The 15387-nt window shown below is 41.5% G+C and overlaps 2 protein-coding genes across 3 annotated transcripts; one reads left to right on the top strand and one right to left on the bottom strand.

Moving 5' to 3' along the window:
* Positions 1-325: 325 nt before the first annotated feature.
* On the bottom strand, positions 326-4271 carry LOC306934736 (multivesicular body subunit 12B-like). Its single transcript, XM_079517463.1, has 2 exons — positions 2211-4271; positions 326-2175 (listed from the first exon to the last, which is right to left on the bottom strand). Exon 1 carries the CDS (start codon positions 3860-3862, stop codon positions 2975-2977), a length of 888 nt encoding a protein of 295 aa, XP_079373589.1. The 5' UTR covers positions 3863-4271; the 3' UTR covers positions 326-2175; positions 2211-2974.
* Positions 4272-5109: 838 nt separating this feature from the next.
* slc35a5 (solute carrier family 35 member A5) lies at positions 5110-13359 on the top strand. 2 transcript variants are annotated; one of them, XM_079517618.1, is made up of 11 exons: positions 5110-5198; positions 6312-6493; positions 7913-8011; positions 8107-8240; positions 8777-8844; positions 9294-9482; positions 9952-10152; positions 10402-10529; positions 10736-11004; positions 13082-13149; positions 13191-13359. In XM_079517618.1, coding segments are annotated over exons 2-11 (1284 nt in total). In that variant the 5' UTR covers positions 5110-5198; positions 6312-6366; the 3' UTR covers positions 13192-13359. The 2 variants fall into 2 exon arrangements, with proteins under 2 accessions (XP_079373744.1, XP_079373745.1); XM_079517619.1 differs by having other exon boundaries at positions 5114-5198; positions 6319-6493; positions 13082-13359.
* Positions 13360-15387: the final 2028 nt, after the last annotated feature.

Below are 15387 nucleotides of genomic sequence, written 5' to 3'. Positions count from 1 at the left end.
GACTCCTAGTGGTGTGTCTATTCCCATAATCTATGCAAAGAAAACAGTGGGGATGACAGATTTAATTATATGACTATTTTGACCACAAAATGTCTTCGGAAACTTTCCAAATTATGTTCAGTTCCCAAAACATTGCATAATTTCATTTAATCAGACACAGGATGGTCGTAAGATTTGTGATAGGAAAGACAATAATAAATGTGTCACCCCCTCTGGCTCCCTCTATTCTTAAATGTGACATATAAAACAAACTAATGATTTTGTTCAAAGACATTTTGTTCTTGTATATACAATCTAATCTTAATGAACATATCAACATGCCGTGCTCTCTCCATTAAAAACAACTTTATTAATTCTTAGGTAAATGAAGCAATGACTGAATTATAACTAAATAAAATGGTGCTTTTAATTGACTGTGTCAAACTATAAATTTGTATGGACTTTCCATGGCTGCACTGTTAATCTTGTTATTTTCATTTTATTAACATCAACATTAGCAGTTTAGCTTGAATCATCATGCAGACGATGTATAACAAGGTGTAACCAAAACAGTCAGTGCTGTTACTCATTGTTAATAGACATAAACCATATTAGTTTTCAATCAAAGGTTACATCACAGGTGGGAAAAATAAAATAAAACTAAAGTTTAGAAATGGTACAGGTGTAGAGCAGAGTAGGTAGGCAGACACACTACCGTTACAAACAAAACCAGGTTATAATGTCATGAGCACAGTATATTTTCAACCTTGTGTGTGTTGAATGTCACTTGACAGCAGCATAATTCACAAATCTTATAAATGACCTATGATAATCCCTTTTTTTCTGAAAACACCTAAATGGATATAGCATTTGAGAAAAAATGATCAAAATACTTTATAAGGTCTAGAACTCATACAAACAATAAATTGAGTATATGTGGTTAACCCATGCATGTAACAGTATTTAATGACAGCTCAGATGGCTAGTTAGATTAAATTATTTTGCTAAACATTTGCATTTCTTAACATATCAGCACAAACAAATGGTCAAGACAGCGCATGTACAGTACAGTAAAGGGTTTTTGAACATTGGTAGGTGCTGAAGACAATACTAGAGGCATGAAAATAAAGGTTAATAATTAATGTAAACTGTAAAAGGTGACTGACCAGAAAACAAAGGTTTGTCAAAGCTAAATGAAATGTAGGAGCTGCAGTACATCTGGACACAGGCACAAAATAATCCCAATACATTGGTTGTGTTTAATCATTGCACGATTACTTGAAATGTGTAAAAAAGGTAGTTTGCTGAAAGAAGAAAGAAAGAAAGTCAGGGCAATGCATTTTAAACTTGAGTTTGTTATTTTCTACAGCTCCTCAAAAGTATGTTAGCATGCTTCAAAGTGTCAAAAGAAAATTGATAATGATAATCTAGTTTCAAAATATCCAGGTTATTCTCAAAGCTAGCTGCAACCTGTCATTCTGCAATGAGCAAGAACCTAATTTGGATGCTACTGTAACTGTACCATTCAGAGGTAAAATTATAAAATGTATTTTAAATGTGCACATTTGGAAGAATGATACTTTGCACAACAGATACATTCACATAAAAACGACTTTGTTCATGTTTACATCATAACAGTGGCCAAATGTTAATTTGAAATAAATCATATATAATATTTTGTAAAAACTCTGTCAATTCAATGTTTATACCTATTCAGCCATAAAAACAGCTCCACTGGCAAACTGGCTCTTAATTAAGGAAAATAAAGATGCCAACAAGCCATCACATTAGTGTGGGTAAAGAAAAACACACTAAAATAAACAAATACAGCATGTACGGTGTTTTGAAAATGCTGGAAAAAAGCAGAATAATCTACTGAGGCAAAATAGTGGTATCTAGAACCATGTTTACAGAGTGTCCTAGAAATGCTTGCCCTACCCTATTCTTACAGTACTTATGGGAGTCTGTTTGAATCCATGGGCTTGGTTCAGACCATAGTGATAAGAGTGGTTTATAGAATACTAGTTGCAGCAAATGAAAGCACAAGGAAATGACTAAATAACAGTGCACTCACAATAACACCAGTATTTTATAATATTGATTGATCAGAAATCATTAGCTAAAGTACACTTGTGTTGAACACACGCACCTAATGTCGCTTTACCTCCCCTTCTCCTATGGACTTGATCTCGAGCACTTAAACAGACTCTACTTCGAGTATCTTTGTAGACTCTACAAAGTAGAGAAAAAAATAAACAAAATACTTCTACTCTCACAACAACCTCAAACAGTCGATTTTTAAAAAAAAGTAAGAAATGGTCATCTGACCCGAGGCCATTTGCTGCATGCCATCCTCTCCCACCTTTTCCTCTCTCTTTGCTGTCACTATCAAAAGTGTTAAAGGAAAAACTGCAACTGATTTTGTCCTGCTTCCAAAAATATACAATCTTGTTTTGAATTTACTCAGAAACAACATGGATCACATTTGCACACCAGTGGGAACAGAACTTCACAGTCCCTTTGATATTAAGAACAAATGGATCTTGCGGAGTGAATGGGTGAAATTTATTTCACTCAGCCTTGAACATGATGGATCTGCAATGAGTCCTTAGTTGCATCCATCCAGTTTTAAAACCCAAGTGTTTAGTGGTTCACAGTTGACCTACGCAGTACAGCGAGGGTCTTGAAACTGTCTTATGTTCTTTTTCAATTGAAAGTTGTCCCTTGTAATTGTAGTTCACAGGTATGTTTTAGAACATCAAAGTTCTGAACACGGAAGGGAGCTTCTTTCACTTCCTCTGTCGTGGTGCAGAAAAGGCAAGGTACAACCTTATTTTTTTTTTTAAAACTAAAAAAGAAATAACTAAATTAATAAAAACAAAATGGAGTCAGAGTAGAAAGGAGATAGCTCATAGCTGGTTACTTTTCTCTTTTCTGTGTATTATTGGCTAGTTGTCAGTAGTCGATATAATGTAAGGGATGGGTAAGTTGTTTCTTAGGCCTCAGAACTCATCGGGGTTCGTGTGGGACTGGGAGGGAGACGAGCTGCCGCACTGTGCTCTGTGCGGAAACTGTAATCATATTCTTTTTCAATCTCATCCAGTGACTTGATTGTAATGCCCATCAGATCCACTTGCTGCAGGTCGCTTGAGGCACAGGCAAACTTATCCGAGATCATGAAAGGCACTCCATCCATGGCTGTGATGGCATAAAGATTTGAGTTTTGGTGCTCATAGTCTGGCCTGGTAGCATTCTTGCCTCTGAAACTGGCTGGGAGTGTCATGGATATATGCTTAGGCATGGGAGTTGCTGCATTTTGGGCTGGAGTCGAGATGGAGTTGGTGTTCTGGACGTTGTTGGTGGTTGGAGTGGGCCCACAGTCCTGGGCCCGTGGAACATTGCCCATGCGATACCAGATCCCCATGTTGTTGAGCTCCCCAATGAAGGTGTACTGTGGTGGGGCCTGCTTGGATCTCCCCAATATGCGGATGTTGCAGATGGCTGCCTCTGTGGAATCCCGTGGAATGAACTTGATACACAGCCGCTTTCTGCGGAAGGCCTGCTCCTGTGTGTCAACGGTCTCCTGGATGGGGATGAAACCTACAGGCAGGGTGTCTTTTATGTCGATCAATTTCATATCCACAAGGACGTTACCTAAATGGCTATTCTCCTTGGAGAAAGCCCTGGTGAAGCACAGGTATCGTGTTACTTTGGATTTGAAAAGGCCATCCTTCCACAGATCGGCATCCAGGCCATCCGTTGTTGTACAGACCACATCATACCCAGTGGGCGCCCTGTTCCTGGAGGCTACAACCCCCACCCCGGTGATGGGGTCCATGGGCATCTCTGGCAAAGCCTCAGAGAGCTCGCGAACCTCGGGCATCCTGGCACACGGCCAGACGAACAGCCGATTTAGGAAACGCAGTAAAAGCAAGTCCTCCGTTCTTCTTTGCCCGGCGGGATGTCCTTTTGAAGAATCTGATTGTCGTGGAGAATGATGGACGTCTCGCAATAGCCAGCCGATAGATATCTCTATATAGGCCTATATATTACTCCGTCGGTGTAATTGATGACGTAAGACGGCGGGTCTGACGGCGTGGAGATTCGAAGATTTTCAGGTCTGGTCATATATTAAAAAAAAGTCAAAACGTGATTAATGTTAGGCCATTAGCGTCATACATTACAACTAGCGGTTTTGTGTTTACTTCTCCATTTTATTACGGCTGGCTAGCTCTTGTTAACTTCCGCTCTTAGACCCGGATATTACCTCACCGCTAGGGCGGAGCCTAGATCCCATACGGCGAAGGGACAGCCAGGCTGTGCTGTGATGGGTTGGTTAGTTGGTTGTTAGGCAACCCGCCAACACAAAGGAGAGTCGCGACACTAGCGTTGACTCTATGGTTGACTCCCATTGTAACAATGGAACGCGGAAGTGCTCATTCTATCTCAATGGGATAGTTCCATAGGATAGTTCCAATGTTTGGAACTATAGCCCATATATTTGCGGCGAGATCAAAGCGTGTCGCGGCTGTCGCCACTCTCTTACTACATTACTCTGCGTCAGACCTATCTCATTGTTTAGCAAATCGTTTTTATAGACGAATCGATGTTGGTTTGATCATCTCGGAGCTACAGAATGAGCGTAGGGAGAGGGCACACTTTACAGTCACACGCACACACCAGGTTTGACAAAGTCTACACCTAAGTCTACAGTACACAAAAATTAAATTAACAAAGTATACATAAGGAAGAAGTACACGTCTTCCTTACCAGAGCTACACAAATAAATAATCACACCCGTGTGAAGTGAGGGGCGCACTTATCATCTTACAACATCATTTACAACATAATGTTTAAGCAACGGGTGCTAATGTTTGTTTTAGTCCTCAAAACAAACATTAGATTTCTCTTTATTGTCTATGGCGTTTTCTTAAATAAGCATAGTTGAAAAACAAACATTAAAGCTGTATATATGAGGGGCTAGCGCCCCTCAAAAATAAAGATCAACATTGGTCAGATGGATGTATTCAGGCGTTGCCGGACAACCAAGTAACCAATCACTGCACGGCTGTCCCTTCTGACTATGGGAAGCAGACTCATTAGCTTTTGTAGAGCGCATGCGCGCATACAGAATAAGGCAAGCAGGAACCTAGCAGGAAGCAGACGTCACACAATACACAACAATGTCTCGGGAAACAGCTGGATATTAAAAATTAAATGTAAGTTTTATTCAAGGATTTCGTTTTGCAATTTGAAGATCTCACCGCTATGATAATAGATAATGTGTAACTTATTGAAGAGCGGGCGTTTTGTTTGGTCATTTTCAGACTGACTGACAATACACTGTGTGATTGTCTTGTTTTCATTATTATGTTAGGTGTGTCAGTTAGTCTGCGAAAATTATGCTTCCTCTTTCAGTTGTATTTTCTGGCTATCAGTATCAAGACAGATACATGCGTGTTTTGTGGCTGAGTTTATTCCATGATACTGTATACATGCACTTGTCTTACAGCACCTCAGCCATGATAAATAACATTGTTACTATTCACTGGCTCTACCGCCTACACACTACAGTATATTCATGGCATACTACTTTGCCATTTACAGTATGATAGACCCTACTGGCCTACTATAACTATTAACATTTATAATGATTAGTACTATTCTATTCTCCTTTATTATAATGAGGATGGAGACCACCATTTTTGAGTGGTGTAAACCACTCCTACAACTGGCTTTTGTGTGCAGAAAAAAATGACCATGGTTGCTATGTTCAAAATAATTTCTGACGTAATTAAATCACACCCGGATGTGATTTCAAAACTGGCTGTTTTTGCGCAGAGAAAATGACCACGGTTGCTACGGTCATCCAGTTCACCCGGGTGTGATTTCATTACGTCAGACATTACGTCAGACCACAGCTGATCATGCTATATAAAACCTTACACCACTCAGTTCACACGGGTGTGATTTTTAAATGAACACACAGTTGGAAGCATACGTTCACTCTCGTGTTGTGATTTCAATCACTTTGAACTTGTATCCTAGGTCTTGGCTAAGAGACTTAAGAATATCCGTTTCACTAAGAACTGATTGAAAATAACTTGATATTTAAAGTCATAAAAAATATGTATTTCTTTATGTGATATTTGTAAATTCCAAATATTATCAAAGTATTCCGCAACACCCCTGGACTGCCATCACGGTACCCACTTTGAGAAACACTGTCGTTCGGCAATGATTCTGGTCAAGTGTACTAAACTAGGTTGGACAGGATGGGGCGCTGCTTTAATTGAATGCTGAAGGCTGTGTTTGTGCTTTCCCTGTGTTAGCGGGGAGAGTTTGAATGTGCGAGGATCCAGCCTCCAGCCTGTCCCAGCTGCAGCCATGGTCTGCTGCCGTCCCTGCTCCCGGCTGTGCTCCCGGTCGTCTGCCTACACTCTGGCCCTTGGCCTGGGCTTCGTCACCTTGGGGACCAGCCGCATCCTGCTGCTCAAATTCTCTGCCAATGCAGGTGCCTAAAAAGACAACTAGGCCTGTAGTGTCAATTGAGTGTTAATATGGCAGTTTATCTCTTTTATAAACGTGTGAAGTTTCAAGTTAGACACCATCTGCTCCTTTGGTCCACTTTGACATTTGTTCTTAATATTAACTTATTAACCACTAGTCTCGTGTTACCAGACTGTTGCCTCTCGCAATTTCCAAATGCTTTCATCATACAGTCTGGAGCAATGGAAGAGCTGTCCTGATGAATTGAACATGGTGGACCCTCTTGTAAACAAGTGTAATGCTTAATTGGGTCGTCCACTCACAGTTAACAGTCTTTGTATTGAGTTTGTGCTTGAAATGAACTGTAATTCTGCAAACTGTTAATAAATATTTCAATCAATCAATCAATGTCATGAGTAAACTATAAAGCGGAAGTGGATACTCCTCCCCACTTCCGTTTCGTCTTCACAGTTTCGCAAATGTATCCTAATATAAATAGAAATCATCTAAGCATAAGCTTGTTGCTTAGCAGAAAAGGAAATAAAAAAATAAGCTCTAAATCTATTTTAAAATATATTTTTGTGAACGGAAATGGCAGCTTCCTTACTCGGATATCGGGAGGTGTAGTTCCAGACTCTATATAGCATTCTACCACGGATGACCTACCACGGGTCATGGACAAAGTCAGAGAGAGAAGGATGAGGCTGGCAGGGCACTGTGTCAGGCACCCAGAACTTGAGTAGTAAATTGAAGTAAATTGACCCTATGGGAGCCAACCTAGGGCAAAGCCAGGAGGGGAAAGGACTGGGAGCGTACCACCTATGTAGACGTGCTGCGGCGCGACAGCTTGGCTGACAACACTGCAGAGCTCAAGAACCTGATGTTGGATAGGAAATTGTGAAGGGCAGCGATCCAGGAATCCCGAGTTGGTGTTGGCTAGACCTCACTCTCGCAGCTCACTCTGGTTTGTTTTGTTGCAAGGAGTTGCAACTGTTGCAAAGAAATACTGTGTTTTTATGTCCATTAATTAATTTCTGAAAAAGGTGAGAATACGTGAATGTAATCTATTTTCAACAGTAAGCCATGATAGATTTCTGTGCATTTCTGCATTATTTGTCCGGTTGGAGCACTGGAGAGTGGAGAGCTAATCTGGCAGCTTTGTTTTGAGCTATTTGTAATTTTTGTATGTATGTTTTCGTAGCAGATGACCAAATGACTGGACAATACTCAAGATGTGATAACACTAGAGCTTGAATTACTGCATTCCCAGTGTTTAGTGTTATGTACCTAGAACATTTCCTGTTTATTTCTTCCCATTCTAATTACTATATTAACAATTTGCCACCCGTGCCAAAGTTTTAAGTGCATTCCATCTTTTGGCTTCTTGTTTACTGACTGCTTCTTGTTAACTGACAGTGTTTCTTTCTTAATGGTCTGTGTGCAGAAAACCAGTATGACTTCCTCCCTGCATCTGTCAATCTGTTGGCTGAGGCGCTCAAACTGCTTTTCTGCCTGGTCATGTCAGTCAGGGTCATAGTTCGAGGTAAGACTCCATTGATTGAAGGCACAGCTGTGTGTTTACATAATTTAATTTGTGTGTGATCATGTCACTGTCTGACTGTTCTTTTCCCCCCATAGAGGGCCGCTCATGCAAAGACCTGGGCTTTTCCTCCGGTCCATCCTTCCTCCACTTCCTTAAGTGGTCTGTCCCTGCCTTCCTCTACTTCCTGGACAACCTCATCATCTTCTACGTTATGACATATCTGCAGCCTGTGAGTTATTTAACCAGCAACAAGAATAATGTCCACGGTCCACCATATGTACAGTAAAGGTGGTTGCACACTGGACGCGTGTTTCGGATTTTTAGCTGCGTTTTTCCGTCGGTTTTCCGAAAAACGCGTTCAGTGTGCAACCACCTTTACTCTGTTCTTTAAATCTGGACTGTCACTCACTGTCCATTATTCAACACGATTATGCTTAACTAGCCTAACAATATGTGTGTTGTTCTGGACACATATTGAATTGTGGCCCCTGAAAGAGCTACACAATTAGGTTTTTAGAAAGGCTACTTAAGCTTTTCCTTTACACACATCATTACTCCTGTTATGATGTCAGAGAGTCTTGAGCTACGAAACACCCAAGTCCTGATGACAACTTAACCAGTAAACCAGCTAAGCCTTTGTAGCCAATTTTATACCAGGTTTTGGAAGTCCCACCTTTGATATTGTATGTGTTGTGTTGTAGTTAATCTCCACAATCAGTCTGTTCTATTATCTATTATCTTTAACACCCCACCCCCCTTTCACAGGCCATGGCGGTGTTATTCTCCAATTTTGTCATCCTGACCACAGCTATACTGTTCAGACTGGTACTTAAGTGAGTGTAATGTTCAGTTCTTTTGTGGTTGGACAACGGAGGCCTTCATTATCTGTGTGTACCTTTGGTGCGTGCTGTTTTGGTAGAATTTACAGTGAAAATGCGAGGAAATAATAGTGTTATATACAATATTCTAAGTATTGATACTGCAGTCATGTATTCATAATGTACTTGAGTAAAGTACAAAAGTATTGACATCAAAATAAGTACAAGTTCAAAATGTATATTATTAAATAAATAAAAACTTTAGAAAACCTGTCTTATGTTCAAATGGCCGAAATATATATATAGGGCCGAAGTTGTTAATGTATGTTTTGTAATAATAATCAACATTTACAAATTAACTAGTACCTAAAGTTTTAAAATAATTGTAGCGTAAAGTAAAAGTACAAAATTGTACTTGAGTGCATGTACTTTACACCACATGTGTTTCCTCTTCCTAACACCAGGAGGCGATTGTCCTGGGTCCAGTGGGCAGCATTGGTTGTCCTCTTTTTGTCCATCGTCTCCCTCACGACCGGATCAGGGGCCAGCCAGCACTCCATAGCCATACCAGGCCTCCGCTCCTCCCCCCTCTCTCCCCCTTCCAACTCCTGCCTGCTCTACACACAGCTGCTGGATCAGATGAGAAACAGCAGGTATGACAGTCCTATAACGAAGGAGATGCACGTACGTTTGAGTTGTACCCACTTTCTAAGCTCACGCAGTAAAATGAACAAATTACCCTGTTGCAGGTCATCGCATGACGGCTCATCGCGTTGCAAGTGTTTCAACTTGTCCAATCACAAGCAAAAAGTTGATTGATTTGTAAAAGTACAGCATCACAATGGTTAAAACAAGCTGGATGAGACACAAAAAAGCCAAAGGCTTGTTTCCATTGTGGTCCATTAAACATTCATCACTCAAACAACTGGTCAGACGACGGCACAGAACCGGGGTGCGGACTGTCCAATTTTATACCAAATTGCAAATGAGGGTTTTAGGATTCTGTTGCAACTCGTTGCGTTGCGAATCACTGGTGTGGAAGGCCTTAAGGATTTGGCTGTGTGTTTATATTATGTTCACCTTTCTGTCTGATCTGATCTGTTTGTACCCGCTGCGTCCCAGTGCCAGTGAGTCATGGGTGTCGGCCCTCCCAGGACAGGCCTGGAGGGACGAGGTTGTGGAGAGGCTTCGCTCACTGGGCGTGGGTCACGTCCTGCTCGTCCTGCAGTGCTTCATCTCCTCCATGGCCAACATCTACAACGAGAAGATCCTCAAGGAGGGAGACCAGCTCACGGAGAGCATCTTCATCCAGAACAGTAAACTGTGAGAGTCCGGTTCACCCGCAATGCCCAATTTATGCTCTGTTGTATGATGGCATCCCGCACCGGGAATAGCAGATCTATAAGACCTATAGTGGACTTATAGACTGGCTGATTTTTCTTTCGGTGTGTAACAGTTGCATGATGAAGTATAAATCCGGCTTAACAGTGACACCATCAGGCAGTGTTGATGGTAGATGATTGTGATCACTTAGAGGTGGCTCAATGACGATAATGCTGTTCTATTTTGTAGGTATATATTTGGCTTGGTGTTCAACGGTCTGACCTTGGGGCTGGGCAGGGAGGCACGGGGACTCACCCTTCACTGTGGCCTTCTCCATGGGCATAACATCTACTCCCTGGGGCTGGTGCTGGTCACTGGTAACTATCAAATAATATAATATTGGCTTGATACATTCTGCTGAATTATCTAAATTAAATTTAAAGGCATCCAGGCTTTGCATTGAACATTTGAGAAAGTAATTGTACACCATACAAGTATCAGTATTTACTGAAGCCATATACAGTAAGTCCTGTAACTTCTTTGGTTCTTAACCGCTCCCAAAAACCTTCTATCTTGTCTTCAGCCGCGCTGGGTCTATCTGTGGCCTTCATCCTGAAGTTCCGAGACAACATGTTCCACGTGCTGACGGGACAGATCACCACCGTGCTGGTAACCACCCTCTCCCTGTTCCTCTTTGACTTCCGCCCCTCTCTGGACTTCTTCCTGCAAGCCCCCATTGTGCTGCTGGCCATCTTCATCTACAACGGCAGCCGGCCCAAGGACCTGGAACACAGCCTGCAGCAGGAGAAGCTACGTGTCATCAATGGAGAGGTGTTTGAGCGCTCGAGAGGGGTGAGCAACGCACGGCTCTCACAATCAAGTCAAGAAAGTGTACTACTTGACGATAACTTGTAACACAAATAATTGCGATTAACAATTTTAATCGTGTTTTGTTTTGCATTGGACACTTAAATTGTACAGAACAGATAAGACAAATAACTTCCAATATACAAAGAAATGATTGGTAATGACGGTACAATTTAATACAAATTAATTATGGACTATGGCCCAAATCGTCCATTTAATAATTTATACTTACAAAATGTATTTAAAAATCGTAGTAGCCGATATACAAGCTAGATCTGCTATTTTTGGAAATGCAGGAACATTTTTCAACATGGAAATGATTATGCAAAATAATTGTGATTATCTCAAATACTTTACAGGCACACTCACAAATTTAACAGCTTGTTTTCCCTTTTTGCACGACTTTCACAGTCCCCCCCCCCCCCCCCCCCCCCCACCCCACCCCACCCACACACACCCATCACACACACACACACAAACTACATTAGGACACAGACCTAGTTTTGTGTGGAAACCCTGGGGCTCAATTCTGTGTAATGTGATTTCTTCAATGTGGAAAGAAACCTGACTCCCTTCAATGAAAACGGCATTTCAACTCATACCTCGCTTAACTTAATTTGGTTAACGCAGTGAATTTCGGCGGCGAGAGAGAGTTATTAGACCGAGCTGCTCTGGGGACTTGTGAGGACACTGACCTCGAGTCAGTATTGCTTCTTGGCAGCTTTATTACTTGCATCTTGCCATAACACAATGTGTTTTGTGTGAATGGTATGGTTTTACTGGAATCCCTTTTAAAGCTGTTTTGTGTAAATTCAGAATGTATCATTGGCAGTCTAAAACTGAGAAAAATGTAGGTTTTGGCAAGAGACCAGTCGTGTCAAATGTTTGGAGGCTTTTATTTGTATTTATTTTGCCTGTTAAATATTAGCACAACCCTGATATGAAGGCTCCCCCCGCGTCTCTGTTGTTAAGGTAGTAAATCCTCCAACTCGGGACTTCTTCTCTTCCACCCTCCACTCCTTCCTGTCCAGCATCATGGTCTGGAGCTCTGCAGTGTTGTTGCTTTGCTCCGGTGTCATGCGGTGGTTAGTCTCGCGTTGCCAGACTGTTGCCTCTCGCAATTTCCAAATGCTTGTTCCATCATACAGTCTGGAGCAACTGTCATGAGTAAAATATAAAGTGGAAGTGGAGCCTCCTCCCCACTTCCGTTTCGTCTTTACAGTCGTGCAAATTTATCCTAATACAGATAGAAATCATCTAAGCATATATAGCTTGCTGCTTAGCAGAAAGGGAAATCAAAAAATAAAATGTAAAGATAATTTAAAATATATTTTCGTGAACGGAAATGGCAGCTTCCTTACTCAGATTACGGGAGGTGTAGTTCCATACTCTATATAGCATTCGGAGATTGTGGAATAGTTGTCTGGCTATGCGAGACTATGTGGTGGTGGTCCTTGTTGTGCCTTAGGTTGACTCCCTCAGTATCAGTGGGCTCATCATCATCAGTTCCAGGTGCGTGACGTTGCCCAGCCAGCCTCATCCCTGTATCTTTCACCTTGTCTGTGACCCTGCGGGGGAGGTCCACGTTCCTGACGTGGTCCTCAATTAAAATGTAATATTGTGCCAAATCACAACAAGTGATTAATGGTATAATCTAGGGTGCACTGTGACCTCACCGCCAGAGCACTCCGAAAACAGAGCAGATTATTGGTGTGTACGTCCGAATGCACCCATAATATGGTAGCAATCCACAGTCGTGCTCTATGGAGAGACACAGTCCGTGTGTGTGTGTGTGTGTGTGTGTGTGTGTGTGTGTGTGTGTGTGTGTGTGTGTGTGTGTGTGTGTGTGTGTGTGTGTGTGTGTGTGTGTGTGTGTGTGTGTGTGTGTGTGTGTGTGTGTGTGTGTGTGTGTGTGTGTGTGTGTGTGTGTGTGTGCGCGCGCTTTATATGTGCATGTTCTGTTGAACTGGTGTACATACGTACGTACATGGATACAGTATAAAACAGACAGTTGTGGATGAATAGTTTTTGGGACTACATTCTCATGTGTTTTGTGTTGTAGGATGGAGAGGAGCTGCAGAGGCTGACAAAGCCCAACACAGACAGCGAATCAGAAGAGGAGTCTTTCTAAAGCCCAACACAGACAGCGAATCAGAAGAGGAGTCTTTCTAGTGCTACGTTAGAACAGGACTATTAAACAACCTGGGGATGGAGGAGGTGTTTTTTTTGTGGCTGCAGGTATGTGGACCCAACGCGTACACACACACACACACACACACACACACACACACACACACACACACACACACACACACACACACACACACACACACACACACACACACACACACACACACACACACACATCCACAAATTACAATTAATTTGACAAGGAAACAAATATAACGGGGTTGACAGTTCATGTTCACTTAAGGATACACATGGCACCTCCTCCTCCACACAGACAAACTGCCTATAACAGCCGAAACAGAACAGTATTTGGCACACACACACACACACACACACACACACACACACACACACACACACACACACACACACACACCCAGTCAATCAATCTACAATACAGTCTGTTACAGCATTTACAGTATTGTAGTTGTGTAGTGTGTCGAGCTCTGTTGGCCTTGTGGTATTCTGCTGGCATTGTGACAGAACTGTGAGTACTGTACATTATTGAAAATGTGCCTGTCTGTATATATATATATATGATCGCTGTAAATTGTAATATGTGCTTTGAATTACTTGAATTGTGAAGCTGTCATTGGACGGTTTGGAGCCAAAGGGATTCTGATATTATGTATAATTACATGAGTCAAGATGCATGTGAGGATTAATGCAACTGGGAGAGGGGGAAAAACATCTGTTTGACTAAATGATACAACGGATGTGATTTATAATCACCGTTCAATGTTCAGAACGGTGACGTGATTTGAGGATATTAGGAAGTGTCCAAAGAATTTAGAAAAGCACAAAATGCAGCCCTGAACTGCTGTTCACTTCACTGACAGATATGGCTGGGGATCTCCATATATGGACATTAAGGGGACACAGCCAGACAAATACAGAGATCTTCATATATGGTCATATAATGGACACAGACAGACAGATGGGTGTAACTGTGAACCCAATGGGTATTACAAAACAGGATATTGTTCATGGCTTGCATTGTTCCAGTGTAGGCCGCTAGTATTCTCAACTGATATTGATTGCCTCTTGCGTACAATACTATTACAATACAATCTATTCATTGTTTTATTATTAATTCAACTAATAATTTTAGTAGTGGGTATAAAAAGAAAAGTGAGGAAGTAAATTGTGATTGGCCCCTGTGATTGGCATATTGTGATGTCACCGTATATTGTCCAATCATAATATTTGTCCTCAAAGTTTGAGGACAGAATGGGCACTGAATTTGAGGCCGAATTCAGTGGCTGGAGCAATCGATCTGAATTTGCATACAGGCATTGACAATGTAATCCTGGGGAGTGTGGTTGCCTATATAGGCAATATAATACATATTGTGATGGTCACTGTATATTGTCCAATTTATATGAGGGCAAAAAAAGTGTATAAATAACAAAAGTAAAGGTATGTCATATCCCCGAACGGTTATGGACTAGTTGGGGATATTAATTGGCTGTGTTGCTGAGCTCAACTGTGGAATCCTTTGGACTTTATGTTTTAACCCCTTTTAACTGTCCGCATGTTTGTTATAAAACGTATAAGCTACAGCTGTATGACTGTCAAACCCTCTGCAATAAACAGTGAAAAAGACACGGTGTGTGTTGGGTAAATGTTCATAGTGGTTCACAGCATGCTTCCATTTCTGTACACAGCAAAATGCCTGTTTTAACTAAATTAACTGAAGGACCTGTAAAAGACAGGTAGAATTTTAAGTAAATTAACGAGGGGAACAGGTGTGTTGGTGGTGAAGAAATTATGGGTGGACACTGGACAGTAGCCTTCGGCGGTATCTATTTTTTCATACCTTCCTGACATATGTGTATGACAGTATTTGTGTAAAAAGACAAAAAATATACAAGCAGCCTTCTTCTATATTGTCTGTCGGGTGGAAATCTCATGTCCAAAACTGCTACTTTTTCAGGATTCAAATTCAAAACGGACACAAGTAGCAGATCGACGAGCTCAAAAACATGTCACTTCGTGCTGTGTTTTGAGCTTGTAGATCTGCTACTTTTGTGACACTGCAGTATGATCAAGTGGACTAGTAGAGTAAGGCATTCATTTGCGGGAAAAGGCGAAAAGTTAGAATATGGAGATGAGAGGTTTCTGCCTGACAGATATTCAGCATACCTTGCTGGAGGATCCGATGACACTTGTTGCCGA

This window comes from Electrona antarctica (genome assembly GCF_951216825.1).
Source record: "Electrona antarctica genome assembly, chromosome: 13".
NCBI classification, from domain to species: domain Eukaryota; kingdom Metazoa; phylum Chordata; class Actinopteri; order Myctophiformes; family Myctophidae; genus Electrona; species Electrona antarctica.
This window is presented reverse-complemented; position numbering and strand designations above follow the sequence as displayed.